Genomic DNA, 16,141 nt, shown 5'->3' with positions numbered 1-16,141 from the left:
AGACTGAGAGTTGGGATTTCTTCTGTTCCCAAAGGGATTTTTTTTCAAAATGTGAGCTTTTTATACATTTTTCTGCAAATTAAAATCAGCTTTGTTTTCAGGCAGATGTGAACAGACAGTTCACACATACTGTTCATCTTTCACACAGTGAAAGAAGGAGAGAAAAGAGCTTTCTTGCCATTAAAAGTGTAGGCTATTCCAGTGCCCACAGGACTGGCACTGCGAGAAGCTGCAGAAGCAGGATGGGCCAAAGCATCAGATTTGGGATGAGTACCTTTCTGTGGCAGAAATGATTTCCTAGTTTGTTAAACTGCTGTTTTAAAATGTCCAGTTTCATTTCAGTGCTGAGTCCTTCAATAGGAGTTCTCAATGTGAGTAATCATTTACTCATTCATAATTTCCTTTGTTTCTCCACTTCTGTTTTCCTGCCGAGTTCTTACAGGTCTTAGTTTGTAAGCTTTTGAGGACCAAGACAAAGCTGGTACATTTGCCTAAAGCCCCACAAAGGCTGGGGACCCTTTCAGTGCTGCAGTTAGAGAAACAGCAAACAGCTATGGACATTTCCAAGCTGAATTTATCCTGAGCAATTGGCAATAACTCTTCAGACGTTGGGTAACTTCAGTCGAGATGATGCATAACTGAGGCATGCCTGCAACTGGAGTATGGATCTACCCAACAGCTTTTGCTTGTTAAAGTTCGTCTGTTGTATTTAGATTCTGCATCATCTGTCTGCCAAATTTATTAGTCTGAGGACATTTAAATCCTGGCAGTGCTGATGACACAAGGGCTGGGTTTAGCAAGCAAGCTCTTTTTTGTGACTTAGAGGCCAGTAAGGTTTGACGTGAATACCACTGGACAGCAGCATGCCAGCATTCACTTCCATCCCCCTGTGTCTGTGCACAGATGCATCAGGAAGCACAAGTCCAGCTAAACTGACCCCGTTCTTTCCTGGCTATGCCATCTTTGGTCTTCTGAGAGAGATGTAAAAGAGAAAACATGTAGCAACAAAAACAGAACTTTCCAGTAACTGAACCTGATTGATGTACAGACCTCCCTCTGTCCAGCTTCTTCCTTCAGCCCTGGGTCTGTTAGGCTCTTTGGAGGTGCCTTCAGCAGCTTAAGTGACTAAAGGGTCATCTTACCATTCTTGGGAAAGAAGATTTTGTTTCCTCTTTTTACTGAAGAGATTTTTAGAGATGGTTAAAAGGAATGGTGATTTGTTAGCCAGACCCTTAGATCTGCTAGGTGCTCCACCAGTCTCAGTGGCAGCAAATCTCTCTCGGTCCCTGTGGAATTCCAGATTCCAGGTCAGATTCACAGGCAAGCTGTTTCTGGTAGATGGTAGCTACAAAGAAGTAGTACTAGTTTTTCTAGTTGTGTGACTTGGATTTCATCCCTAGCAAAATGCTCCATGCTTTGAAGATAGGTTATGTAACTGCAGGGTTTTGATTGCTGGAACTGATAAACCCTGAGTAATTCCCATTTGGTTCATGGCTCCTGTGCACTGGGTTTATAAAGCTCATTGGACTCCTGTGGTTTTAACATCCATTTTTCTCCTTTTAGCTGGTCAGCAGGTGAATGGAGTGCATGCAGCAAATCCTGTGGAGGAGGGCAACAAAGTCGTCTCATTCAGTGTGTGCAGAGAAGAGCTTTCCAAAGAGAGGAGGTCGTGGCCCATTCCCTGTGTCCTGTCAGCACTCCCACCCAGGTGCAGATATGCAATAGTCACGACTGCCCACCTGAGTGGAGCCCTGGCCTATGGTCTCAGGTAATCTGAAATAAAACTTAGCTTTCTGGCTGCTGGCACAATGAAAACACTACCAAAAAGTCTGCTGTAAAAGAAGACTAGTGCAACCTTTGTGCAAGAGTACTTTGCTAGTGGCTCTAGCCATGAAGGTCACAAACTATCACATATTTTACCATGCTTCCCAAATGCTCAGACTTGAAGCTTGCCAGCAGTGCACACGTGGTAGCCTTTTTGGATATACAAAGAGATGGAATCCTTTTTCTGGTTTCATAACTTAAGGCTCTGTGAATCCTTCAAAACCATTAGCCCCACTCTGAGATTACTTCCCAGAGCTAATACTTCTCTCAAAGAGGACAGGCAGACAAGGCATGAAGAGGTATTTGGGTTAGAGTTGCATATTAATGCACACACATGTGAGCTGTGAGGTGATACATTTGCGATTTACACATTTGCCAATCACTTCTTTACTTTTGCCTTTGTTAGAGTAACTACTGTGCTGCAAGTGGAGTACTGCTGCAGTTAATTGCCACGAGGGGCAAAAAGCCCCTGGGCAGACTCCTGCCTGCACACACCCTGCTTCACAAACCTGCACACTGCCTGACATCGAACCAGCCTCAGCTGAAAAGCACACATACAAAAAACTCTGTTCTGCCCTTTCTTTCACTCCTACTGATGCTGGTATGAACTATTAGTGCAGGATAAATGCAGTACTGGCAAATCTGGGATGTAAGGGAGAGCTAACACTACACACAGCAAAAGGGGAGGGGAGAGATTGTTTTTCATTTTTCCATCTGCATTTAGTGAGGTTCGAGGCAGATTTAAATTCACTGAAAAATCTGTTTCTTCTGTACACACTTTTGGTACTGCTACTCTTCAGAACGCTTTGACCTAAGCATTCCCAGCAGAGAAGCTCAAACTGCCTCTCCAGGGAGTGCTCTGTATTGTGCCATGACAGACAAGCAGCTACTCAATAGTCCAAGTTTGAACACTCACAGAGAAACTTTCTTCCCGTGTATATGCAGGAAACCTTAGCGTGGCAGGAGAGTATAAAAAGCAGGTATGAGCATTAGATACTTTAAAAGGAAGACCAAAGGCTTCAAAGGCATTCACATTTTCAAACTTCCCTTTCTCTAACATAAAAAAATACACTCAAAGCCCACCTATTTCCCATCTCTTTAGGAGGTGTACAATTCAAGCCTGTGAAAATGCAGCAGGCAGTCCTGTTGAACGAGTTAGTGAAGATTCGAGGATTCAGCTGAAAGCTGTCAGCTCACAGGCTCAAAGGAACTAAGAGGAAAGATATGTAAAATAGGCAACCTCTCCACACAAATCAGAGCCATTTTAAATGGGAAGAGATTTTTGTTTGTTTGGGTGAAAGACTAAACCCAGGGGTTTAGAGCATACAAATTACTCTGCTTGCTTGAAATCTCAAAACACTTGGGATTCAGTATGGATGGGGACAGTGCAATATTCTGCCTTGAAATGTGCCCCTTAGTTATTAGTGTAAAGGAGGACAATTAGAGGAGGATGCAGCAAGGCAGAAAGCTGGCAGCATCATTTCAGGGCTGTTTATTTCTTCATTTCATCAGAGATGGCTCCATCATGCATTTTCTTGTGTGCTAAGGCAGTGAAAACTAGAGAATCCCTGTTTTGAGAAGCACCCAGTTCAGCAGTGTGTATTTATTCACTAGTGACTTGTCCTAAGCTTCAGTTGTAGTCTTGGCAATCAAAGTACCTATTCAAATATCTTAACCATTGTCTGTATCAGATCCTGTCTTGTAGTGAGATTTGTTTGATGAAAGAGTTACGTAAGGCTTCTCTGGGTAGTTCTCTATGCCTCTATCTCATCCCTCTAGGCCAAGGTGAGGACAAAATAACAAATAGCTGAGAACATCTTGCTGTGGGAAATTCTGCAGTGGGAAGTGAGGAGCAGCTTTCAACTGTGCTGTCCAGGGGAGAAAGCATTTTGCTCACAAGCCCAACTTACCTCATCTGCGGAAGAGAGATATTACTTATCTGCTCTGCATGGGGGCTGCAGAGTTCATCGTTTACATTAAGAAAGCACTGAGCACAGTGTTTTAAAAGTGACACACAAACCTTACTGGTAGCTGTTTACCCCTGGCATCTCAAGGTTACTTCTACTATAATGGCTACACAGCTCTGCTGTAAAATGCAAATCATGCCAGTTCACATTGCCTCTAAGTTCAAAGGAATGTTTCTTTCCATCACAGTGCTCCAAGACCTGCGGGAGAGGCGTTAAGAAACGGGATGTCTACTGCAAAAGCACAGGTGCTCCCACTGTTAAAATCCTGCCTGAAAGCATGTGCAGCAGGGACCATAAACCTGAATCCCAGCAGACCTGTGTGCTAGGACGCTGCCCCAAAAATGACCGTCTCCAGTGGGTGATTTCTGCCTGGAGTGAGGTAAAGTGCTGCAGCTACATGGCTTACTGCCTTCCTTTGCTGCTCTTGGAAACACTGACACACACAAACCACCTAGGGGAAAGTAAACTGAGCAACCATTTGAAAATCAGATTCTCAAAGCAAGACAGTTCTTTGCATTCAGATGTGGTCAAATGTACCCTGATGTCTCTGTCAGGACTTCACTGGGCTGGGTTCATATTTCAGTTTGCACATTACAGAACATGGGCTTTGTGGTTTTAGTCACATAACGCTGGTGCAGACTCACATCACTGGGGCCTGTTGCACAAAGCACATTATCTGATGTCTGTCTGTAGATTTCAGGGGTGTACTCTGCCTTTGCAGTGCTCAGCCTCCTGTGGCCCGGGTACACAAAAGCGAGAACTAAAATGTGGTGAGAAAAGCATCCATGGGAAATTGATCACCTTCCCTCAGAGGAGATGCAGAAACATCAAGAAACCAAACATTGACCTGGAAGAAGCTTGTAACAAGGGAGCCTGTCCATCACAGCCCTTGTATAACATGGTGTCTGGCTGGTATTCCTCGCCCTGGCAGCAGGTAGGAGTGGGAAACTTTCTTTTCTCTCCCCTTGTCCTGACTCGCACTGTCTCCAGCACTATTTCATGACTTGGCTTTTAGAGAGTGTACAAAAGGACTGAGTTTCTCTGCTTAGTAGTTCAGGGAGCATCCCCTAGTGCTTTTCACTGGACAGCATTAAAGAAAAAAACAACTGCAGTGTGACTGCTGACTGTTGGACAGTGTTTCCACTGTAATTAGAAGGTGAGGTTGTAATGCTGGGCTTAGAGAGCACCAGACCTAGAAAAGCTGCTGGATCACCTGACACAGAAAGAACACGAGCTGGAGTGGCACAGACACCTGGCAGCATAAAATGCTGAAGACCATGCCACTGTGCCTGTGGCAATGTGAGTCCAAGCTACCTAGCCTAAAGTTAGCTCCTTAACACTGTGCTGTAGTCAAATGTCTAGTGGTATAGAAGAGCTACTTCCAGTGCTAACAGTCTGCAGGCGTTCCTTGCACGTTGCCATTGCCTAAAGAAAGTCACACTACTCAGCCACTGAAACATGATGCAGCTGGTCCACATCCATCATGTACTCTAGTGCAACTCATTTCTTTGTCTTGAAACCAAAGAGTATCACCTAAGAATGTTCTTTGTGCTTGAGAGGCACTACATTCCACACTTTTCCCAACACTTTGTTCTCAGTCTTCCTCAGACTGCACTGTGGTTGAACTGTTACATATCTATAGGCACAGTGTACTTGAGCATCCCTACAGATTGCCTGGAATTCCCTAAATGCTATGATTAATTATGGGATCAGTCTGCATTTGTTTCTACATTCTTGCAAACAAGCTTCTGTATTTCTGGAACTTATCTACTTTACGAGTCACTTATCAATGAGACACACACTCATTTAATAACATCTACATGAAACAGTGTATGCTTGACAATTGTAATCAGATGAAAATGGTCACATTTATCTTCAAGACAACTTTTCATGAAACACATACAAGTAAAAGGCTTACTCGTTTAAAAATACTTCATAGATCTTCCTCCAAATGCATAGAGCTTTCCCCCAGATACTGCTGCAATTATGGTTCCAGTGGGAGTTTTATCAATGCTCAGACAGCAGCATTGGGCCCAGGGGCTCAGAGTTCAGAAGAAATCAGTGCAGACAATCAGGAACAGGGTTTCAGTTTCTGTCTCAATGCCTAAGTAAGGAAGCAGATTTTCAGCTGAGTCCTTAAATAACCAGGCTTTTGGAAGGCAGGACACATCTCTGAGAAATTGGTCCTGATGGAGCTCACTGAATAGCCACACATCCAATCCTGACCTCTCTCGCTTTGAAAGGCTCATCCAAAGCCCTTGAAAGCTACTCTGGCTTTTATGGGCTCCCAGCCAGTCCATTAGCGAGGTAGCTTTACCTTCTTTCTTCTCTGCAGTGTACAGTGAGCTGTGGAGGGGGAGTGCAGACTCGGAGTGTTCAGTGCCTGCGCCAAGGAAGGCCAGCTGCTGGGTGCTTGCCCCACCAGAAGCCAGCAGTCCTGAGAGCCTGCAACACCAACTTCTGCCCAGTCCCCGTGAAAAGAGGTAAAACTCAGCCTCATATGCAGCAGCAGAGTTTGTTGCTTAGAGCTCTGTATCCAAAGTCACCTTTTACACTTACACTCACTGAAGATTAGTATTTGGCATCTTCTTTCAAATGAATTTTTTCCCCAGGCTTTGCAGCTTTAGTTACTCTTTGATACTACAAATCTCTCTTCTCAAAGGGAACTCTCTTAAAGCAGACCTGAGAGAATAACTGACATAAAAATAAAACCAGGGATATGGTGGGGTTTTTAAGTATGAAAAATTCTGCTGTGTGCTGCTAAGCTGCATCTTTAGATCACCTTGTTAATTAACAGAGAAGCATCCCATGCTGATACTGCCATATGATGAAAAATGCCAACTTTAGAGCTAAGCCATAAGAATTTGCCACTTGGATTTAGTCTTTCGAAGTCAGCCCAAGCTTCAAATTGCACCCATATGCTGGGAGTCCAAAACTGCTTTGTCTAGAACGTTCTTCATGTCTTGATGCTTCTGATCAGTGTATGACCTGCAGTCAGGGAACATGAACTAAAGCTCTGGCCCCACTTGGATGTCTTCTCTATTCCTCTGCACCTCTTCAGTGTGTTTTTCAGTTCTAGGAGAGCAGGAGGTTTTGAAGGGGCACTCTCTCAGACCCACCACAGACAGAGTGAGTGCATTAGCCCCATCCCATTTATTTGCTTGCAGGCTGTTTACAGTTTGTGACTCCTTAACTGCAGGAGTAAAGCTGCTGGAGGGCCAGGATTGTCCCACATAGTGCTAGCTATCTAGGTATGCTAAAGCACTCTAAACAGTAACTCTCAAAGTCCCATATGCTGTCTTGTTACCATTTTAAACATGGGGGCTGAAAGTAACCTCTATAAAACCTAGGCCAGACTGCAAGAGAAAAAGGTGGCAGCAGAGCTGGGAGCAAAGGTCAAGCTCCGGTCCTGCATCTTGCAAATTGACATTAGCCAAGCACCTCTCCTTTGTACAGATTCCTGGCATAGACTGTGCACAAACCCCCTGTAAATCTCAGTCATCTGTTAACAGACCACTCTGCTTCATCCACTCAGGACATGTAGAGTATCAAACTGATCTAGCAGGAGACCTGAATCCAAACAAGGCTATAGACCTGAAATGGTCCTAAAAGGGATAAGTAAATAGTTCTGCTGTTTTTGTAACTAAATGTTCTTAACACATCAAATTAACCTTCCTAAAAAAGCTCTGCTGTACTCTGGAGTTTCTGTATTACGTCCTTTTCTGTCACGATACAGCAAGCACTTTCCTTTCACCCCTGCTTTCCTCTGCTATATTTCATGTCTGAAGTAATGTCTGTTATTAATTTGGGCCTTGGCCTGTTTCTCTCTCTCCCCACATCTGCAGGAGCCCTTTCCCCTTTATTATAACTGGGTCGTCAGGCTCCAGAGATCAATTATCTCTTCACTGCTCTCTAACTTTCTGTCTAAAGCAGCAAAAAGAGAGAGAACCAGCTGTGCTGGAATCATACTGAAGCAAATCAATCTCTATTATCAGCCATGCAGCTCCAGCTCAGCGATCACAGGCAAGAAAGTAATGTTTCAGGGAGAGTTTGCACACTTTCCTAGCCTGACTGGGTCATTTCCCTCCCCCTGTTAGATGCAGTTACGGTCACCGTAACTGCTCCTCAACCCAGCTGCTTAAAATGAATGAAACTTTAAACAACATAGAAATACTTGAGTAAACACAAGGAAGGAGCCCACAGCCTGATCCGCATCCATTGAAGGCTGTGGGACTCTTTGTGTTCATTCCAGCAGCCTTTGGATGAGGTCCCAAGAGAAGAGTTTTGGGCCATAGTTCTGTCATGTTGGCGTTGCACTGCAGTCTTCAGGAGGGGCACAAAGATTTGTTCACGTTGCCTCCTCAGTGCTTCTCAGGGTTTCTTTTAAAAAGTGATTCAGAATTCTTGAAAATCATAGAATGCTATGGGTTGGAAGGGACCTCCAAAGGTTATCCAGTCCAGTGTCCCTGCAGTCAGCAGAGATTTCCTCCACTAGATCATGCTGCTCAGAGCATTGCCAGGCCTGACCTTGAGTATCTCTAGAGATGGGGCCTCCATCAGCGTCCTGCATAATCTGTTGCAGTGTTCCCACCACCCTCATGGCAAAGAACTTGTTCCTGACATCCAGTCTAAACTTTCTCTAGTTTGAAACCACAGCCTGTGGAGAAGCAACACAAGGGCGCATAAAACCCGCACGTGAGATTAGTCTCCTTGCTGAGCTGTAATGCTGACCTGTCACAAAACCTTTCCCTAAGAAAAGAGGAAGTGGAGAGGGGTCAGTCTGTAATCATCACAGAACCAGATAATTGGTTTAGAGAGAAAAAAACTTCAAGGCCATCAAGTCCAAGCAAAATTTACCCTTCCATGGCAGGAGAGTTTCTCCCTGGCTTAGACTGGCTTTCCTCACTTTATGCTGTGTTTTCCACCTGGTGTCTACTTTGGGTCCTTCCAGCAGCAAATTCTGTCTGGTGGACAGTAGGTGAAGTAAGGTGAGAGCTGGTGCTGAACTCCTAGTTGTATCCCTGCTGGCGCTTAGTTCAGAAGAGAAAGGCAATGCTGTGGAGTGGGAAGGCTGCAGCTGAGCCCAGCTTCACAGACACACAGAACATTAGCCATTGGAAGGGACCTCAAAAGATCACCGAGTCCAGGAGCACTGCCAAAGCAGGACCACCTAGAGCAGGTCACACAGGAACACATCCAGGTGGGTTTTGAAAGTCTCCAGTGCCGGAGACTCTTCCTGGACAACTGTTCATTCCTGGACAGCATTTTCTTTACGTAGTAAGCCTTTACTTACAGACAGGCTTATGTTGTAAAAACCTGAGGAAGAAAACGGCATCTTTTAAAACAAGATGATCCTTACTCTCTTATTCAAATAAATGTGAGGGTGATAAAAAGGTGAAGTGATGACTAATCAGCTGTGACAAGCAAAGAGAGACAGAGATGACTCCTGGCCTCCAGAATATGAGGAAGTTGTCTGTGCTGTGTGAGGGAGGATTTATCTTCTGTGACTCAGCTTAGCTGATCTGAGAATGCAGACAACGGTGGCTAGATTTTTCTTCACTGTCTCCTTGTAAATTCCTTTTATTGACCATGTAAACAGTAGTTCTGAGAGGGGAATGGAATCTTTTCCCATGCTCACAGGAGATTTCAGTTTGGCTATAAATTTTGCTAAACCTCATTTAAATGTCTTGCTGCTCTCTCAGACATGGTGCATTTCTTTATAAATCATCCATGCGACTCATCACTCAGCTCTTTTAAAGCAACATGAAGCAGCCACTGCAAAACTGGAGAAAGGAGCAGCTATGAAATGTTTTTGAAGTAACTGGGCTGATCTGTACATTAATTTTAGTGATCTCCAATCTGAACTGAAAATGTAGGTTTATTTGTGTTTGTAATTAAAGGCTTGGCTTTTCAGAGCTCATCGCTGTCAGCCTGCCGCTCTTACCATGCAGTTAAGATTTCACCATCGTGGCAGAGTTGAAGTCCTAATTCATGTCACCTAACTAAAGTGTCTAAGAAGAAAGATCTCTTAAGCTCCCTGCTTTGTCAAATGGAGAGAAATAAGTCAGTCTAGACAGTGGTGGAATGCAAAGCAGAGAGTGCTTTGTGCATGGAGCAGAAGCCATGCACTCAGATGTCTCAGCATTTCTTTTGTGCATGCCCACGCACTCCAAGCTAACAGTGCTTGGAGGTGCAGGCAAACCACACGTGGTGCTGATGGCAACAAGCAATAGGTATCAAGCATAGAGCAGGCTCATTTGTAAAGGCCCTGCCTTTAGAACAACTGTTTGTAAAAAGAGCTGAAAATACAGATGACTTTTTGTCCTCTGCACTGGAACTTCCTCGTGTATTCCTGCACTTCAAAGTGTGCTCTAAATGTTTTCATTCTTTTAGCTTCAGACCCTCTAATTATGTTAGCTCCATCTGCTAATGGATTGGATGTTGTAACAAATGAAACATTTCTTACCAAATGAAAAAACAGGCTAGTGCTTCTGAGATGAAAGCTACTTCATAGCTGTTCTTCTTTGAGTGGAGTCAGCCACATGACTATTGCCTGACAAGCAGACTTGCTAAAACACAGTCTGACCACATTGCTTGGATTTCTGTCCTTCAGATGATCCTTCTTGTGTGGATTTCTTCACTTGGTGTCATCTGGTACCCCAGCATGGTGTCTGCAACCACAAATTTTATGGCAAGCAGTGTTGTAAATCATGCACGAAGAAGAACTGATAGCAGTGTGTTATCTGAACCCTTCAGTGAGGGGATTCTCCTCTTCAATTTACGTCGGAATTAACTTTGCTTGGAGGCAAGACATGGTGCCATGTAAACCACTGATCGAAGAGACCTTTCTTCTGAGGGACTGGCTGAGGTACAGGAATTGTTGGATAGATGTTGAAAAAGGAATGTTTCTTTCTTTTTTCCCTTTATCTGCTGACCTCACTAAAGCACAGGGTGCTGTGGCTCACTTGAACATGAAGACACGAGGGGCAGTTCTTTCTTTAAGGTGTCATTTTGCACTGTCTTATATTATGAGGAAGAAATTCAGGCCAGGGAGCCTTTCCTGGCTTATTTACCAGAATGCAAAGCAAAAGAAATTGGGAACTCGAGGAGGAAGGTTACAGCACGGCAGCAGGACAGATCTGACTACCAGAAGTGTCCTTTCTGTTTTGAAGATACTTTCAGCCCAGGGCAAGGAAGCTGCTCACTGCCACTTTGACAGAAGACCTTCAACTGGCTGCCGTCTGGAGAACGTGGTGTCACTCATGTGACCGCAGGAAGTAACTGGTGCACTACAAACATAAATGGTGCTTCTCTGTTAGACTTGCTGCTGGAAAAGCAAGTTTGGCATCATGCTGTGTTCTTACCATTTTGAAGAATTAATGTTCTGCTTTGTGTAAAAACTCAGAGGTGGTTAACTAGTAACTTGAAATGTATTCCTAGAAATAGTCCGCCTTAGACTATTTGCAGTTTTAATATTGCTGTGTTGCAAGTACAATAGAATTTCCTATTTCAGCTAACTCAAGGAACTCAGAATTGCTCAACTCAGTGGTTATGTTTGCAACTTTCTAAGCTCCTTAGATAGGTAATTTTTACATTTAAAGTAGTTTTTTTTCCAAAAGCTAGGTTGTTGGAATACCAAGCTACTGAAGAATGTCTTCCTTAATCTCAGCTCTCTCTGCAAATGTTGATTCATCTCTTACCCAAAGGGAATAACGAGAATATTACAGCCTGTTAATTCATACTAAACCTCTCGAAATAGTTATTTATTCACACAGTTTATATGAAAAAAAAAGGAAAAAGAAATGTGGAGGATTTACTCTAACCAAATAAAAGTCAATTCTATTTTTATACATTCTCTTAACACTTCTGTTTAGTTCAGATTCCACCAGCAAACAACAGAAACGTAACTGTAATGGTATGTGTAATCTACTCAGGCTGAGCTGCTCAGTGATGCTACACGTTAAACAGACTCATAGATTGGTTTAGGTTGGAAGAGACCTTGAAGATCATCCAGTTCCAGCCCCCCTGCCATGGGCAGGGACACCTTCCACTAACCCAGGTTGCTCAAGGCATCATCCAGGCTGGCCTTGATCACCTTCAGGAAGAGGGCAGCCGTGACCTCCCCATTTTCCAAGTCTATGTATTGAAAAAATACCCAACCCATCTGCCAAACCCCTTCTGAGACAGAGCTGTGTTCTGCTGTAATTTTCTGGGGAGTGCCTCTGAGGGCCATATTTATCCAGTCCCTCCCCATCCCACAACTTGGTTTGATAATGTAGTTCAGTGCTACTGCTTTCTTAAAGTACCCTTTCAGCCTAGGATTAGCCAGCTCAGCACTAATGCCAGACAGTGGTCACTTAAAATTAGCAGTTCCTTCTGCAGCAGTTGAAATGAAAACCATGAATTCTGTGATACTTTAATGAAACAATGATTGGAAACATATCTCAGCCTACATTGCTCTGTCTTGACAGTGGACGTTGTGTAATTATAACCTTTCTTTTTCCCCTAGGAAAACTACAAGGGGGGGGGTGTTTTGTTTTTATAACTGTGTCCTTTTTATTATTTTATGTAAAATAATTAATTTATTAATGCATAGCTTTTCCTTTATATTTCTTTGCTCACTTCCTTAAGTGACAACTGAGGAAAAAAAAAAGGTAGTGTCACAAATGATGAATTATGATGTAAAAAAAAAAAGGGGGGGCAAAAATTCTAAGTGTAATATTTAATTATTTTATAAGCTTTGTAATAAATACTCTAACTGGTTCATTATATTTGGAATTGTAAAATTCATGAATAAATAAGGAGGTTATAAGCAAGTAGCAAGTAACGGAGGCAGTGTATGCGTTCCTTTGCGCTTGTGATGCTCTAAGTAAAACATTCTGGCTGCAGCTGTCTGTGTTGAGCCTGTGCCACTCCTGTGGAGGGGGAGTGATAAAAGCTGCCCACAGGAAAAGCCTGTTCTTTGGGGCAGTGGAAACGTAGCCACCACAGCTGTGTGTGACCTCTCTGCCAGGTCTTGTATGGGTTAATATTGGTGCAGACCCCTCTAACAGTGGATTTGAGTGTTAACAAGCTGCTATGATGAATAGAAGGTCATTCCTTTCGGGCACTCAAAGTCAGCCATATGTGCTAAGGTCATGTGAAACTTCTACTTTTGAAGGTCCCATTGTGCTGGCAAGTGAGGAATGCACCAGTGGTTATTCAATGGAGTAAATATATTGCAGTTGCCTTTCGAGAGCAGAAGATGTTTCTCCTTGAATGGCCACCCTACCATTGAAGCAGCTGGCCTTGGTTGTGCCTGTTCTAGGCACAAAAAGGCAAAATGGACATCATTTCATGGGTTACTTTTGTAACAACAGAAGAGCTAAAATACACAGAAATAGGTCTGCCTTCCATGTGCAAGACAAAGGTGACCTATTGCTTCTCTCACCAAGACAGCAGAAACCTGCATGTCACAGAACTAGTATGATTCTTCCTTGCATGTACTTAGCAAGGTGGTTTGCTGGGAAAGAAGCCTCACTCAACACAGCATTAGGTTTTACAGCCCCTCCCAGCTGCCTGGGGATACTTACTTTTTCTTCCAATGACTGAGCTAAGGAGCTTCCAAGGCAAGCCCTAGCAGGGATCACATCAACTCACTGATCATTTCATATGCATTCTTTAACATCTATTTGCCACTTTCTCCTTCATTTGCCACCACTGAGTTCTTGAACAGCAAGCTACGAAGAGCATTGTGACAGACAATACAGAGCGTGAGTTACAGTAGAATCTAGTAAGTGATAATAAACAATTTATCAGGCTGCTTCTGAAGGATTCCCAGCAAGGGCTCTTTTGAGCCCGATTTGGACCAGTGAGTTAAATAATAACTATGCCCACATAAGAATCCAGCCTTTAAACTGCTTTGTGTTCTGGGGTGGAATTCTGGAATTAAAATGAAGTGACAGTTGTCAGTGAATTACAGTTTTGGAGATGGATGTTGAAAGAGGAAATATTGCATAAAGATGTGCTATTGTGTGGTTGGATCAACCCCAAGTCCACAACTGTTTTATTGCCGAGCCCTTACAACGATATTTGATATACAAAGCTTGGCAGTTTTCTAGAAGTATATTGCTGCAAGGCTCACTTTATAAAGCAGAATGGGATCTTTTCACAAAGGAATAGCTCCATTTCCTGTAGTCAGATTTCATCACTCAGGTAAAGGATGCATCTGCCTGAAACTCAAACATATTTAATGAATGGCTTGATTGTGTAAATCAAACTCAACTACCTTGGATGCCCAGAAGACATGAAATGTTGGAGACAGATGAACATTTCACTGCATGTGGTTTTACAGTAACATGAGCCATATCCCATATTTCCTTTAATTTTCAGCAAATCCTATTCAAAAGCATCAATAAAAGAAATTAACATTGTTGCTTCCATTGTAGTGGAAGCCCAGCCCTGCCGACTCACTGGGCTCCCATTGTGTACGGCACTGTACACACATGTCATGAAAGGCTTACCGGGGCACACCAAGAAACGCTGGGCAAAGAACATGTTAACAGCGAGCTCATTGTGATTAGGAGAAAAAGTGTTGCCCCTAGGTCACTGTCTGGACACTGCAGAACATTTCAAAGGCAGCTCCACGTAGATAAGATCTCAAAATGCACTGAGGAACTTTATCTTGACTGTTTCGTAAGCAAACACTGAGCATTGCTAAGGTCCGAGAGAAGAGTAGAAGGGAAGGACTTAGTAAGGAAGCTGGGATAGAGTGGAATGAATAAAAAATGAGGTGTGCTGAGGGCCGAGTCCTAACTAAGCTACCACAAGAGGAAAGCAATGGATTTGAATCCTTCAAATATTGGTGTTCTTTGTAGTACTATGTATTGAATCCTGTGGTTCTGTGTAAACTGTTAGTATGGCAGTTACCAGGGACTGCAGAGATGTGAACTTCTGACAAGGTAATAAATGCTCTTGCTGTCAAAATGCTCTGAAATAAGGAGATGCTGCTGCTAGAACATCCCTTACATTCCTCTCCAGCCACTGCTGTAGGACTTTCAGCCAAATCAAGCTGATCTTCCTGGCTACTTCCTGCACACTGTTCACCACTACCACAGGTATTCCTCATCTCCTGCTGCTCTTCAGAGCGAATCCAGGCCCAGGACAGGCTGGAATGTGTCCTTCAATGTGTATCACATTCTGGAGTTCTTCACCTTGCAGCTTAAAACTTAACACATGCTTCCCACAGCAGACAGGGACAGAGCAGTAGCAGGGCCGTGTTGGCTCTCAGGCTTGCACTGCAAGTGTCGCAGATGCAAGTAGCTCTTTACAGCTTCTGTATTGTGTTGCCTGCGGGAAGTTAATGGCTCTGCCCTGGGAACGGGTAAAGAAAAAGCACAGTCTGGCCTGAAGACCTTGCCTTCTAATGGCCAACACACACCAGGCTGAGCTAAGGGAGGTACAGTACTCCTTTTCCCTGGGCGATACAGGAGGTAGAAATGGCCTGAATGTCCCAGTTGGGCTGAACTGGAGACAAACCTTGAATTTCTTCATCTACAATGCAGTGTAGTAACATCACAACCAGCTTTCCTCAAGCTCCCCAAAGCATCTATTATGGGACCCATACTTCAAACCACTAAATATGTTAAGAGCTTTCTGTTCAATAATAAGTATTCAGTCATGAACAGAATTCATTTTGACTTGTGGATTCTGCCAGAGAATAGGAACCTTCAGCTAAGCCCTAACTTCTAAGCTTGCTTTACAACCATTAAGTCATTGCACATTTCAGCCTTACACTGTTGTCTACATACTGCAACTTGAGACAGACCTTCTGCATCCCTTAGGTGACTTGGGCTGCCAGGCATTAATTTATTATGATCTGCTATGATAATGCTCACTAATCCTTTCATAATAACATAGGAGAGCTGACACAAAAGGTCATTCAAAAAACAGTATGAAAGCATTTATAGAGGAAATGTTTACTCATAATGTTGATACTTATTGGAAGCAAACAGATTTCAGGGAAGAACACACACAAGAGTTCCCTCTGTGGGATCTTCACCTTCTCACATCACTGTAATACCTGAATTAGGTCTGTCTTGATAGAAGCTGAAGGCATTCTCCTGAAAGCAGGAATCCCCTGCCAACAGTCCTATGCTTCCATGGAAATAGTAACCCTCTATGAGCTCTATTTAGATTAGATTTGAAGAGATTCAGGATATCTGCAGAATTTGGGAGCTGTTCTTGTCCAAAATACCTAATCCTATCTATAATGTGCTTTCTGACCAACTGTCATCATGCTTTTGGCATGGTAATGTATTGCAGCCATGCTGACTCCTTACCTAGGGCACTAAAGAACACTGCAGAGACAC

General features: G+C 43.4%; 1 protein-coding gene and 1 long non-coding RNA gene across 7 annotated transcripts in view; one reads left to right on the top strand and one right to left on the bottom strand.

Moving 5' to 3' along the window:
• The window catches only part of ADAMTS18 (ADAM metallopeptidase with thrombospondin type 1 motif 18), a 184,877-nt gene extending 172,259 nt beyond the window's left edge, over positions 1–12,618 (top strand). For 5 of the 6 annotated variants that reach the window (XM_064159946.1, XM_064159947.1, XM_064159943.1 and 2 more), the window contains 5 exons: positions 1,564–1,768; positions 3,979–4,170; positions 4,513–4,725; positions 6,127–6,274; positions 10,405–12,618. In XM_064159946.1, the coding sequence (XP_064016016.1) occupies positions 1,564–1,768; positions 3,979–4,170; positions 4,513–4,725; positions 6,127–6,274; positions 10,405–10,520 (874 nt within the window). In that variant the 3' untranslated portion in view covers positions 10,521–12,618. Of the gene's footprint in view, positions 1–1,563; positions 1,769–3,978; positions 4,171–4,512; positions 4,726–6,126; positions 6,275–9,705; positions 9,884–10,404 lie in introns of those variants that run through there. The other variant, XM_064159944.1, reaches the window with a different exon arrangement.
• Positions 12,619–13,819: 1,201 nt separating this feature from the next.
• LOC135184319 (uncharacterized) overlaps positions 13,820–16,141 on the bottom strand; it is a 37,484-nt gene continuing 35,162 nt past the window's right edge. Inside the window, exon 6 of the long non-coding RNA XR_010305962.1 lies at positions 13,820–15,143. This is a non-coding gene — a long non-coding RNA (uncharacterized LOC135184319). The remainder of the gene's footprint in view (positions 15,144–16,141) is intronic.

This window comes from Pogoniulus pusillus, chromosome 20 (assembly GCF_015220805.1).
Source record: "Pogoniulus pusillus isolate bPogPus1 chromosome 20, bPogPus1.pri, whole genome shotgun sequence".
NCBI classification, from domain to species: domain Eukaryota; kingdom Metazoa; phylum Chordata; class Aves; order Piciformes; family Lybiidae; genus Pogoniulus; species Pogoniulus pusillus.
This window is presented reverse-complemented; position numbering and strand designations above follow the sequence as displayed.